The 14,478-nt window shown below is 42.1% G+C and overlaps 2 protein-coding genes across 8 annotated transcripts in view; one reads left to right on the top strand and one right to left on the bottom strand.

Annotated features, from left to right (window-relative positions):
• WFS1 (wolframin ER transmembrane glycoprotein) overlaps window positions 1–14,478 on the top strand; it is a 198,981-nt gene that overhangs the window by 141,471 nt on the left and 43,032 nt on the right. The window lies entirely within an intron of this gene.
• The window catches only part of JAKMIP1 (janus kinase and microtubule interacting protein 1), a 96,540-nt gene that overhangs the window by 68,947 nt on the left and 13,115 nt on the right, over window positions 1–14,478 (bottom strand). For all 7 annotated transcript variants that reach the window (XR_013990114.1, XM_081019909.1, XM_081019908.1 and 4 more), the window contains exons 2-6: window positions 12,801–13,067; window positions 6,079–6,573; window positions 5,112–5,321; window positions 3,572–3,691; window positions 1,204–1,350 (exon numbers count right to left, since the gene is read on the bottom strand). Coding sequence is in view for 6 of the 7 variants with exons in the window: in XM_081019909.1 (XP_080876035.1) it covers window positions 1,204–1,350; window positions 3,572–3,691; window positions 5,112–5,321; window positions 6,079–6,573; window positions 12,801–12,929 (1,101 nt within the window). In the remaining variant the exon portion in view is untranslated. The remainder of the gene's footprint in view (window positions 1–1,203; window positions 1,351–3,571; window positions 3,692–5,111; window positions 5,322–6,078; window positions 6,574–12,800; window positions 13,068–14,478) is intronic.

The raw sequence follows: 14,478 nt of genomic DNA, 5'->3' as shown, positions 1-14,478 counted from the left end.
TCTTTGCTGGCCTATTTCCATCTGGGCTGAGAGAGGGGAGGCCAAGACCATTTCCAGCTACGAAAGCTGCTGCAGGAGGCACCAGAGACCACCTTGACCACAAGTCTACACAGGATGTTTAGGGACTACTGTGTGGGCCTAGATTTAATTACTTTTGCTGTTTTTGTTATTACGTTTTCATGTTTTGTCATTAGATCTTATCATGAATTATACGGGATTTTTCAATTTTATTGACTATTTCTTAATGAGATGCTTTCATTAACATATTATTTAGATTCTGCTGTATTTTGTAACTAGTGAATGATGTGATTTTTTCATGTGAGCTCCCATAGGCAGCATACAAATAAATGGTGAGGACAATGGTGACGGCACCCTGAGTTGGGTAGCATCCTGTGGGCTGGGGTTGAGCTGATGCCTTTCCTCTTCAAGCCCACAGCATGGTAAGCAGCTGGACACAGCAGCTGACCACTTGACCAGTTAAAAATGATCAGTCCAGAATGTGTTACATTTTGACTCTGCAGGCCATATGTCAGGGGTCAGCAAACTTTTTAAGCAGGGGGCCAGGCCACTGTCCCTCAGACCTTGTGGGGAGCCAGACTATATTTTTGGGGGGAAAATGAACAAATTCCTATGCCCCACAAATAACCCAGAGATGCATTTTAAATAAAAGCACACATTCTACTCATGTAAAAACACACTGATTCCTGGACTGTCTGCGGGCTGGATTTAGAAGGCGATTGGGCTGGATCTGGCCCCTGGACCTTAGTTTGCCTGCCCATGCCATATGTTATAAAGTACTACATAGAGTATTTGGCTACACATTAGGTAATGACTCATTTTGTTAATTATCCTTCTTGGATTTGAAGATGCTCCCAAAGAAAAAGAACAACTGTAATTTCTGTTTTTGAGCTACCCAACACTCTTAGAAAATACCTTAAAAATAGGAATTATGTCAATGTGCCAATCAAGCAGATTGAATCAAAATCTGCAGTAGGACTTTCCACCTGTAAAAATGTACTAGATAGAGTGAAAACCACTTTATGGAAAAGATTTCTGAGAAAATGGGATATAAAATTTATTAAATAAGTAAATAATATTACTGGCTATAAAAGCAAAAAGGGAGCAGAGCACTTTCTGGTCATCCTTCTCACAACTGGCAAACAAATCATCAGAATCTGTGACCTGAAGACGACGACTGCTTACCATTTCGACATTTTCCCTAGAAAGACGCTTAAGTTTTTCTTCCATTCTTTGTATACTCTGCAGCAAGCTCTCGTTCTTTTTGTTCAGCCTTCTGTTTTTTTCTATAAGCGGCTTCACCTGCACTTCCATCTCCCGAGACCGCTTCAGCTGCAAAAAAAGTTGTACTTTTTTTTGTTTTTGTTTTTAAAGCAGATCTGTTCTGCACAGGGTTGCAAGTGGGTAGCTTGTCAACAGAGGCCCAGGTGTCCTCTGTGGCTAAGAAGGCCTTTTACCAGCCTCATCCGGTTTGACAGCTAGCGCCATTCCTGGATGAGGATAGCCTGGCCACTGTTGTCCATGCTTTGGCTGGACAGAAATGTGCTCTTCTGTGGGGCTGCCCTGAGGTCTGGTTTGGAAGTTCCAGCTGGTGTAGAGTGTGCTCACGTTAGAGTTTAAAGCCCTTAACAACTCAGGTCCCAAATACCTCAAAGACTGCCTGCTTCCCTATGGATCCTCTCGGGTGCCAAGATCTGCAGAGGTGGCCCTCCTGGTAGTTCCTCCACCTTCGGACGCTCAGTGGGTGGCAGTCTGGGAGAGGACATTCAAAGCTCCCACCCCACAGAGGTGCTCTTGGCACCGTCATTATACAGCTTCCGGCAAATGCCAAAGATGCACTTTCTTTGCCCTGCCCTTTGACGCTTGATGTGTATATTTTTAGGACCCAACTTAGTTCTGTAACTGTAAGTTGTTTGTTTTTAATATTGTGTTTTAATGTTGTAACCCAACCTGGGACCTTAACAACAACATCTCCCTCCCTTACTCTAAACAAAAAAAGTCCCAAATATAGTCTTTCTTCATAAGGGGGTTGCTCTGACCCCTTAATCATTTTGGCTGCCTTTTTCTGAACCTTCTCAAGCTCTATAATGTCTTTCTTGAGTTGAGGCAACCAGAGCTGGACACTGTATTCCAAGTGGGGTCTCGCCATATAATGGCATTCTGACATTGGTAGCTCTCAGAGTTCTTTAAGAACTGGTTCCTGCACAGCAGGAGGTTGGGTTAGATAACCCTCAGGGGTCCCTTCCAACTCTACAATTCCAGGATTCTATGATTCTGAGGCGGATGCCATTTGGGCCTGGTGGTTTGCCCATTTTGTGTCTTGTCATCACTTTTACATCAGCTCCTCAGACTCCCTTTCTGAGACAGACAGCTCAGGCACAGGGATCTGTCTTCCGTCTCCCGCTGTGAAGAAAAGCACAAACACATTTGACTCCCTCGTCATCCAAAGGTCCACCCACTTCCCTAGCTGATCTCCTGCTTCTAATGTATTTAAATAAGTTTTGTCATTCCTCTGTTTTTTTTTGTAATACGCTCATCAAATTATCTCTCTCTCTTTTTCATCCCTTATCATCTGCTAGAATTTCTTGTACCAAAGTTTCTGTTCTTTTTCCTCTCCTCATTTGGACAAGACTTCCATTTTCTGAAAGAAGCCTCCTTGCCTCTCACAGCTTCCTTGCCTTTGCTCATTCCCCATGCTGGCCTTGGAAGTATCTTCCCTGTTCTGTGGTATGTTCTCTAGATGAGCTTCTGATATTCTATAATCTTGAACAACTGCTAAACATTTTGGAGAGATGTGTCCCCTTTCTACTTGCTTTTTACACATACCCTTATTTGGGGGACTTTTCTTTTTTGTTAAAGTCAAATGTGACCTTGGCAAATGTCCACTTACATTATTTTTATTTCATTTATTTATTAATTTGTTAGTTGCTTGATCTTGCTCAGGGGAACCCAAAGCAACTTACAACCAACCAAACAGACAACAACAACACAACCCTCCCCACATAGATACATTAAAACCATCCTGCCCAGTTCTAAAAGATTGTTTAATCAGTCAAAGGCCTAGTTATAGAGAGACATTTTCACCTGGTGCCTAAAGATACATAATGAAGTTGTGAGAAACTGATATTTTAGTGCGGCAGCGTCTACACTTTGGAACCCCCTGCCTATTGACAGGTAGGTACATTCATTGTACTGTACTCTTTTCTGCACCTGCTTAAAACATTTTTGTATAGACAAGCCTATCCAGACACACAGGTGTTGATGATGTATTTTAATTTTAATATCTTTAAATGTTTTACCATATTTTTCCGTGTCTAACATGCCCCCTAGTTTTTGGGACTCAAAATTAAGAAAATGCACTATGTATAAGACGACCCCTTATTTTAAATTTCAAAAATTTAGGGAAAAATATAGTCTTATACATGGAAAAATACGGTAAGTTGTTTTTAAATGTTTTATTGATAATTTTAATATTTCTTGTAAACCCCTTGGAGGTTTTGCTACAACCAAGCAGCATATAAATTTTGTTAAATAAAACATCAAAATTACTTACTAGTTCATTCCTTTCATCTGCTAAAAGTGTATTTCTATCTTCCAGCTTCCGAATCACAGCGCTGAGTTCTGCTATTTTTAGCTGAAATCTCCGCACATCTCGTTCATCCATATGTTGCTCCTTGAAAATAAAAGGCTACATTACAGCACAAAACTGGGCACAACTTCATTTTACAGAAAAGTAAAAAAGCACGTGGAATAGATGGAGGAAGGTAGTGTTTTCTCAAACAGTGGGCAGAGACCACCAGCCGGCCTCAGCCTCCTTTGAGGCTGGCCTCAGGGGCACAGACCCCCACCCTCGCCCATTTATGCCCCCCGCCCCAGCCATGCTACTGTCTTTTGGCTGGACCTATGGCGACATAAGCAGCAAGTCATCAGGCCCTGAATAAAAGTGGCAAGAGGGGTTTGCGGGAAGAGACATGGCGGTGAAGGGACAGAGTGTGCACTCAAATAAATTAGGGTATTTTTTTTAAAAAAAATAGTACTGTAATTAATAGGGAACAAAAAGGAAGGGGAGAAGATAGGAAAGCTGCTGTAGGAAGAAGCAGTAAAATAACAGATATAATAAAACTGCAAGGCTGTGATCAGGCTGCAATTTGTGTGGCTGCCAGACAGAAGAGCATGTGGGCAGCTCAGACAGGCAGGCGAGTAAGCAGTTCAGGAGGGCCATGGAGGAACAGCCAGAGGCAGCTTCCAAGCAGCCATCTTACTCCATTTTCCCTGTGCACCCGAGGCCACCATTTTGTCTGCATCCACATTGGCGGGTGAAGGGGAGGGAAGCAACAAAAGAGCAAGATGTTTGCTGGGGAAGTGACCGGGCTTGTTGTCCCTGTTCCTTTGTGGCTCGCCTGGGCCATGGTTTGGCAGAGCTATACAGGGAAGGGGCAGGGTTGACTGAGCAGGCAGACGAGTGAGCAGACAAGACCGGTGAGGGGGCAAGAAGGAGAACAATAGGTCTGGTGCTAGTCTTTGTGTACTCTCTTCTGGGGCTATGACTATACAGAGGCTGGGTTTGCTCTCTGTCCTGAAATCAAAGTTTTGGGGATCACAGCTTGTGTGTCTGAAGTGAGCTAAACCACAAGCCAGGGTTTGAACAATACATTAAGCCACATCACAGCTTACCAAAAGCACAGCAGGATTACAACCAGATGAGCAAAAAGGTAATCTCCTCTCTTAGAGCCCCACATCTGCTTGTTTGCACTAAGACATGATTTGGCTTGGTGTTGCAAACAAAGGCAGTGTCTCAGCTTAAGCCTGCAGTCCCCTCACCACCACCACCCGGGCAATACAGAGACAATAAAAATAGACTATGCACAATGTACTTGTGAACTATTCTTTCCAGCAGTAAAGTTATCTGAAGGATGGAAGCAAAGCTTAATGTTCCATTTTCAAAGTATAATTTAATTTATTTGTATTTTGAAGGTGATAACTCATCCCCCCACTCTGAAAGGAGTTGATTACAATCTATTAGCAGGGAATCACCACGTTGTTAAAATAACTTTAACATTCATACGCATGTAACAAACAGTTAGCTTTCTTACCTGGTTTCCTACAAGTTCCATCATATCTCCCACAGAGGGAGGAAGCTCTTTCTTTGGGCTGGAATGGAACCGCTCTGCCTCTTTGACTTGAACAAGTTGTTCATCCAGGGCTTCTTTCTGAAGCAGCAACTTTTGTGTATGGCCTGCCTGGACACCAAGATCTTTCTCCAAAGCCAAAATCACTCTCTCTTTGCCTCGTATCTCATCCATCTTGAAGAGTTAGAAAGCAACACGATGTGAATTTCTCCAAATACTTCCCATTAAACCGAATGTTACTTTGCCTTACCAATACTTTATGTTAGCCAAATCATGCCAAAGGATAAGTAGTACAGTGGTACCTCGGGATGTGAACAGGATCCGTTCCGGAGCCCCGTTCGCATCCTGAAGCGAACGTAACAAGTGATGGCGCATCTGCGTGTGCGCAGGTCGTGTTTTGCCGCTTCCGCGCATGCGTGTGACGTCATTTTGAGCATCTGCGCATGCGGCAAAACCTGGAAGTAATGGAGCGCAACTCGAACATGCTCAACCCAAAGCACATTCAACCTGAGGTATGACTGTACTGGATTTACAGCCAGGGCTGCTTCTATGAAAGGAATAAACTTAAGTCCTGTTTTTTGTTTAATGTGTTCTTTTGACTTACTTAGTATTAGCCAGATATGAGAACAATTGACTTCCTTTCAAAAATCTCATGAACGGCAACGTAAAGCAATTGTGAGCAGATAGCTGCTTTGATTGATGCAAAATCAGATCTGCTAAGTGTGCCACTCGTCAGAGGAAATAAAAGAGACTTGAATAAGAAATGCCCTCCTTTCCCTGAGTTACAATACAGGATTAACATCCATTTATTTACCAAATAAAGTAGGGGGAAAGCAAGTGACTGTGACATGACACACAATTAGACTAGTGGCAATTAAAAATAGTGGAATATTCAACTAGACAGATGCACGGTAATATTGGGTGAACCTACCAGCCTACGGATGTCCCTCTCGCATTCACGCTTTATCCTATTAATTTCGTCTTGATGGGACTGGTAGGCTGTGCGCAGGTCAGCTGCCTTCATCTTATCTGCCTGCATGATGTTACTCAAGGCTTCTTCCACCTGTTTTTTCCCTGACTTCAGTTCTAGTATCTCCTGTTGCATCTTTATGCGCTCACCATCAAATGATTTCCGGGCTTCTTCCCTGGCCTCATTGAGCAAGGCAGTTTTCACTTTGTCAGCTGCCCCGTCCCGCAGGACATTCACCGTGGACTGCAATCGCTGGATCTCACTGTCTTTTATTTTCACCATACGAGCCACTTCTTGTTCATGTTGCCGAATGAGTACCTCTCGAAGAGCCTGGAGTTCCTTCATTTTCTCTTCATGGAGTTTAGCCTTGAGTTCAGATATGTAGGCTGTGTGTTTGTGCTGTTCCTGTTCTCGTTCTTGTTTTGCTTCCTGGAGCTTCTCTCTCAGTTTACTCACCTGAAACACCACCAAAAAACAAAAGCAGCACATTAGCATGACTGTGTAGAACTGGAGGAATGTTTGGGAAGCAAATGAAACATGAGGTAGATATCTAAAGTCTTTCTGAACGTAGTACTTCTAAACTTGGGCTACGGACAAAATGTTTAATACTGATTGGAGTCCACAGCAGGCCTTTGTGTGATCCCACGACAAAAACTCTGTATTTCAAAACTCAAAGTCTTGTCACACACGCACACGCACACACACACACACACACGGGTATTACAGTATTTTTATACACCACTTTTCAGTCAAAATGCCCTGAAAGCAGCATTCAGTAAGATATATAAAATATATTGATAATACTAACAGATCACCTTTCCATTGTTTAAGTTGGCAGGTTTTTTTAATTACATGAAGGCCTAATTTCCACAAGTGGTACTCTTATATAGAAAGGCACCACCCAAGACTTCTGCCTGGCTTGGCGGTCTGTAGCATACTCCTGCAATGGCACCACTATTTTCCTCTTCTTTTAATTTGACCTAGATGTTCAAATTCATGGATTTCTTTGCACGTGTATGCATCCTTTAACTCTCCACCCTTCCTGTTTAGTCTATTTCTGCTAAGTAAGCTCCATCCCTGTGATGTATGGAGGTGAGAGCTGGACCATAAAGAAAGCTGATCGCTGAAGAATTGATACTTTTGAAGTATGGTGCTGGAGGAGACTCTTGAGAGTCCCATGGACTGCAAGAAGATCAAACCTCTCCATTCTGAAGGAAATCAGCCCTGAGTGCTCACTGGAAGGACAGATCGTGAAGCTGAGGCTCCAATACTTTGGCCACCTCATGAGAAGAGAAGACTCCTTGGAAAAGACCCTGATGTTAGGAAAGATGGAGGGCACAAGGAGAAGGGGACGACAGAGGACGAGATGGCTGGACAGTGTTCTCGAAGCTGCTAACATGAATTTGACCAAACTGTGGGAGGCAGTGGAAGACAGGAGTGCCTGGGGTGCTCTGGTCCATGGGGTCATGAAGAGTCGGACACGACTAAATGACTAAACAACAACAACATCCCTGTCACTCCAGTAGACTACAACTCCCATCATCCCTGACCACTGGTCCTGTTAGCTAGGGATGAGGGGAGTTGTAGTTCCAAAACACCTGGAGGGCCGAGTTTGCCTATGCCTGACATACAGTATCCACATACATATAAGCAAAGCACAGTACCGGAATTACTAACCCTTTACCTGTTATTAGTTGTTAGTAATAGTTAAGGTGATGAGCGTGGAGGTTGCCTTGGCTCCTCAGATGTTGCAAAGAAATTAGATGTTAGGATAGCTAATAGGAAGGCAGTTGAATGATAGCCAGGGCTGGAGGAAGGGTGGGGATTGCAGTGAGGTGTTCAGAAAAGGAGATTACAGAATACAAGAAATACATTTAGGCATTTCGGAATCCGCTGGGTCATAAAATTTACTCAAGTGAGATCCTAAAAATGAAATAAAAATTCAGTCCTACTGCTCCACTACTTTCTTCATCATTATTAGCTCTTTAATAAATAGGAGGAGAATTTAAACACAAACATTCAAAGGCCTCCTGATTGAGTAAGATTACTGATGGGCCCATACTACCTTCAGCGAAGTAAGGCAATCTCATTACAGTCATCCTTGCATAAGCTTTTCACTTGTAAGCTCATTGCAAATGCAAGAACTTATCCTCACCAGTTTAGTGCTACTGCAAAGGCTACTCCCTTCTGCAGAATGGAACAAGCACAGCAATTAAAAGCAAACCAATGAAATGCTAGCTGGAAGTGTTTTCTTTTTGTGAATACTCCTAAACATTCAGTCCCAAAAGGTGTACTGAAGGGGAAACAGTGATTCATTTCAATAACCTCACTACTTCCAAACGTGGGTCAAACATGAATTTGCCTTTCAGTTACATCCCATCACTTTGCACCAGATCTTCTTCAGAATGACTGGACTGAGGACTCATTGAGGATTTAAGTGCATTGCATGGACCAAGTAGATATAGTCCTCAATTGTCAATTCATTTATTTACCAGAGTTTCCAGTGCACAAAGAGTCTGTTAACTAGCACATAGTGGAAATAACTAGCAAGGGGTGAAGCTCTTTAGTCCAAGGGCCACAGTACCCCAGCAGAAAGCTGTCAGGGTTCCCATTCCAGTAGTGGACAGGGCCAGATTCATGCAGTTTCCCAGGGAAAGAGGTGCATTTTTCATTCTTATTTTCAGTTTTCTGCATATGCAAAGAGCCTGCTGGATGAAGACAAAGGCCCATCTTGTCTTGGTGTAGAGACATGCCAGGTTGAACAGACCCCGGCTGCTCCTTGAATGGATATACACGGTTCAATTCACAGTTTCACAGATCAAAAAGCCAATTCCATGTTGCTCTTTTAAGTCCTGATGCCACCTTGAATACAGAGGTTTTGCTTTGCTCTCCTGATTTTCCCAGGATTGGGGAAGTCTAAATTCACTCATCAAAAGAAGTAGAACGGGTTCTGGTTGAGTGTAGCTTCACGATGCTCAGAAATCTTGGACTCAATCAGCCTCAAACTCACCATAAGGCCCAGTTTGGACAAGCCCTATGTTTAGGGGAAGATATGAACAAAGCAGCACATTTTCAAATCTATTTGAAAATCCCTAAAACTAAGGAAGTAGAACTATTTTAGAAAAATACCTGTGTAAATCAGAACATACACACCCACAATGAAAGACAGCCTGGGCTACGTAGTGAAATAGCAACACAGCATGTGAATCAGAAAATCGGAGGCACTTTTCCAGATAGCATCATCGTGAGAACTGCTGTTGACCATATCTGTGATCTCTTGCTCACACATTGGTTTCATCTGGTTGGAATGATAAAAGCCCTTGTTTATCATTACAGGCACGGGTACAAACCTAAAGCTTGTTACAAGATTCCGCTTCCCCTCTGGTAGGGATGGGAAGAAGGGTTTTGAATTTTCCACTTCTGTTTTAGACTAACTTGAGGTAAGACTCCAAACTGCAGTTAGCCTTGCCTTAGCTGAAACAAACTAAATATAGTTACTGTATTTTTCGGTGTATAACACCCCCCATGTATAAGATGGCCCCTATTTTTTGGGACTCCAAATTAAGGAAGTGGGAGGAGATTGCCCAGAGTTGTTAAGCTTTTTTGGGGGGGGGCGATTGCCCAGAGTTGTTGAGCTCACCCGCCCGACCACCACTGCCAGTCGCACGTCTCGCCAAAGCCACCAAAGCCATCTGTCGGCAACCGCCAATCGACCGCCCAATTACCACTGTAGAGCCAATAGACAGCCGGCCGTGCCACAGTCACCAATCACCCGCACAATCGCCACTGACAATCTCCTGCTTGCGGCCACCAACAATCACCCGTCCCCCCTCTGCACTATCCGTAAGACAACCCCCAATTTTTAACATTTATTTATAATAAAATAACATCGTCTTATACACTGAAAAATACAGTAATCTCAACTGCAGTTTAAGGTTCCATTCAGACACAATGCTAAACTCTGGGTAACTAAGCCACAGCCCTCACGGCAATGGCAGAGGGGGAGCCCATAACCCCAAGTCTTCTACATGCAACAATAAACCTTTGTTTATCATTACATCCCAAATGGGTTATTATGTTTGTCTGTAAGCGTGAACACCATGCAATATTTGCACGGACAAAAGATGTATTGTGTGAACCAGCCTCAAGAAGTTGGCAATTTCCCTGTCCAATTGCGTTAAGTTTCCCACAATTACTCATTATGCATACCAGAGAAACAGAGGGGAACAGCATAACTAAAGAATAGTAACTATAATCACTTCCCAATTTTGCTGACTAACAAGCAACACTGGAGAAATTTGGCAGCTGGTTACTTGCATAGCCATCTAGCAAGGACAAACAGCAAAAATTCAAGGCAGCTCCAAAACAATGACAGCAAGCAAAAGCTACTGGATTATTAGAAACAGACCACTTCCATGCCCAACATTACACCTTACTTCTGTAAACTGATATCCCTATGCTAATGAACAATCTAGAGACAAAGGTACTTAATATTGGTGGGAGGGCCTGGAAGCAAAGCCTAGCCTGGCGTCTGAAGTCAATGAACAGTGTAGTCCTTGAATGAGCATTATTTGCTCATTAATGGTGATACTTATGCAGGATGGCACCGCAGCAGAAACTCCACCCCAACCTTCTCACCCTCGTTAAAACACCTGTAGAGAGCACACACATTTACAATTGAACGTATAGAGGGCTCTCTGTGTCATCAGAAATCTTGGCAGAGCCTCCTGCACACACTCAATGAACATGCAAAGAACATCTGTTAAGGGGAAACTAAACACTAAAATAGTTACAAAGCCATCACTTATATATAAAATTGGCTAAACACACATCATTAATAAATCTCAGCTTTCTGTATATGTACATACGTGCCTTAACAGCACAGAAAGTTTACTGTTTATTGCATTTTAGCTTTATGCACCAACATTATCTTCTTTGACTTACTGAAGTGTGAAGAAACATTAAGTGGCATACATGTGCAATAACAGCTCTTATTTTCTAAGCTTTGTTGACTAGGCAAATATGACAGCAATTCCAGTTCTACAGGGCCTGGAATAACAAACCATGGTTTGATGTGACATGAGTGAGTGCTCTCAACTCTCCTTGCACTCACAGATTCCTTTCTCAGCTTCCTAACTCTTGTCAAACCTTAGTTGGGTTGTATCTAGGTTAAACTGCTTAATAGGCACCTGTTGCCCATGGAATGTACAAGAGAGATCACTTACAAAACAAACCCACTCTTAAGAAAATCTAGCAAGCAAAACAATTACTGTTAAAAAGGAAACCATGTTGGGATAAACCAGCTATTTAAACAAACCCCTAGCTACCAACTTGCAAGACCTTGTCTAAAAGAGGGTGATAAAATTCTCTTAAGTGAGTGGCTTATTATTTTGTTACATGCAATACAAATGTGTATACTGCCTAACCAAAATACCTAAGCTGTGGACGCCTTAAGATTTCACAATATAGTGTACATGTTTTGAATTTATATTGGGATAATATACAACTAATATCTTATTGCGTAACACTTCAGAGAATGCTTCTGCAAACAGAAATGTTTTAAGCAGTAATCTAAAACTCATCTTTGTGACAGCTGCAGCAAGTCTTCTTTTTCTGCTGTAAAGGTGAAATACTTATTTCTCAAAAAGCAAGGAGGAAAGGGCAGGATAATTCTAGCAAGGAGCTTTTTCTGAAAGTTTATTGCTAAATAATTAAAGCTGTCACCTTGAAAACAAGAGCTGCAACAAGAGACAAGGATGCCAGCAGCAGACCCCTAAATCTAGACATGTATAACCTAGTAGGTCATGTGTGCAAGCACTTGAAAAGGTTTCTGGTATTCTGAATATATATTTATTTCTTGCAAGACTCTCCAATTTAGCGAACCCGAGCTGAACAAAAAAATAAGACTCAGCATTTTACACAGATCTTCCTGAGTTTGAGTAAAGCTGATATAACAGGGTCTTAAGAGTTTTTGAAGTGAATAATCCACAGCTTAAACACATAAGCCATTGAAGTGTATGAAGTTTTATGTGCATAAAGGTAAAGGTACCCCAACTATTAGGTCTAGTCACGGACAACTCTGGGGTTGCGCGCTCATCTCACTCTGCAGGCCGAGGGAGCCGATGTTTGTCCGCAGACAGCTTCCGGATCATGTGGCCAGCATGACTAAGCTGCTTCAGGTGAACCAGAGCAGTGCACGGAAACGCTATTTACCTTCCCGCCAGAGCGGTACCTATTTATCTACTTGCAGTTTGACGTGCTTTCGAACTGCTAGGTTGGCAGGCGCAGGGACCGAACAACGGGAGCTCACCCCGTCACGGGGATTCAATACACCAAATCTCTCACATAAAGTAACAAGGCAGAAAGAGCTGCATCCTGGGATCTTTAAAATTATCATTCAAAAATATTATCTATTTGGGTAACACCAACAAGCAAAGTAGTTTCATCTGGCTGTTGGTGAAACAGTGACACCAACACCTCCGTTCCAGAAAAAATTATACACACCCTTTTATTCTAAAGCACTGAAATCGAGGGAGCGTCTTTCCAGAAAGGAGACGCTATGAAAACACTGTATGCAAGTTTGATGAGTGTTTTATTTCTTTAAATCCCTTAAGACCTGATGGTATGAAAGCTGCTCATTGCTCAGCTGGACATAACCTCCACATAGCATTAAGCTTACATACCTTGCCTTTTTCCTGCTGATATTCAATCTGAATGTTTGTCAATTTCATCCGCAATTCCTCATTTGCTGCTGCTTGGACAGCTTCAGTCTCCATGTCCTTTTCTGCCTTTGTGCGGCTTTTCTTCGACATGGCTTCAAATACGTATTCTTATATTGGCAATATATCAACTGCCAAGCAGCTCTGAACATCGAATGTTAAGACGTCAAGCAGCAGTCAGTGCCATCCCATGTAGAACCCACTGCTCTCATAGTCACTATCCTCAATATTCTAAAGCACAAAATAAAAAGGGAAATGAAAGTTAACTATTTGATCAAAATAGAAATACATTTTTAAAAAATTAAAAATTGTCCAGTAGCACCTTAGAGACCAACTAAGTTTAGTCTTGGTATGAGCTTTGGTGTGCATGCACACTTCTTCAGATACATTTCAGATACTTCAGATATATTTCTACTGCGTCAGACCAACACGGCTACCTACCTGAATCTATTTGATCAAAGAAAGCCTTAAACAAACATAATGCTGTCCAAGATTATTGTGTTTCATTCCCATTTATTGCAGGAGAACATATAACATAACATGAACATAACATCTCTGCAGGATCTGACTAAAGGCATTTTCAATTAAACTAATGAGATTTAAGAAGTTTAATGTGGCTAAATCATACCCCATGTATCAATATGCCAACATTTTTACATCAACGGGGAAGTAATATGCACCCTGTTTGGTTACAGTAAAAACCTGCAATTTAAAAAAAGGTTCATTGAATTAAAATTAATTAGACAAAATCTACAGGAAAAATCTCAACAGTGTGTGAAAATTCTGCAAATCTGAGATGCTGCCCAGGGCCAAGCTAGCACTTACAGTAAATATGCTTATAGATTAGCAGTGGCTGGAGAGCAAAACATCTGATTTAGAGTCTTTCAGAGTACAGTACTACCTGACTTGTCAAATACTACCAGATAGCAATTTGAGGGCTATTTTGTCACCTAATGTTGTCTTCTACAATGTTGTCTTCTACAATGTTGATTACTACATCAAGCAGCATCATGGAAATACTCTTTGCATGTGGGTTTTTTATTGGTGCAGTTAGAAATGCAGCCTAGTGCAATGCAATAAAGGCAAAAGTTACAGAAAAGCTGATCAGTGCTATCCCATCATATTAAGCACCACATAATTGTCATATTTTCCATAGATCTTATGCAGGCCAATAAAGGCACTCAAACCCAAGAAGTTAAGGCAGCTGCGGTCGCAAAGCATAAAGCACTTTTCACAGAGCCAAATTACATGTTTCATTACAACCGCCTGGCTTAACCCTTGCCCTGCTGTCATGATCTTGGAAAGGGAAGCCATTCTTGAACCTTTTCATGGGGTTCTTGGGGGAGGCTCGTAAATCATCTGTTTCAATTTATCATAATAAAAATCACTGCAGAAATAATAGTTTTTTTGCTTAACTGTTGACTCATGTTAAGCTTGCAGTCCACTAAGACCCCCTAGATCCTTTTCACAAGCACTGCTGTCAAGCCAGGTTCCCCATCTTCTATCTGAGGGAACTGGACCCGTTATTCTGCATGACAGACAGCAGCTTTCAGAAGCACAGGGACCCTGTTGGGACGAAAACATGGTTTTGCTTTTCATAGCTCGCTCCATCACTAACACTCTTTAGCTAAAGCTTTCACTG

This window comes from Podarcis pityusensis (genome assembly GCF_964106645.2).
Source record: "Podarcis pityusensis genome assembly, chromosome: 9".
NCBI classification, from domain to species: Eukaryota; Metazoa; Chordata; class Lepidosauria; order Squamata; family Lacertidae; genus Podarcis; species Podarcis pityusensis.
The sequence above is the reverse complement of the archived record's forward strand: the minus strand, read 5'-3'. Positions and strand labels throughout refer to the sequence as shown.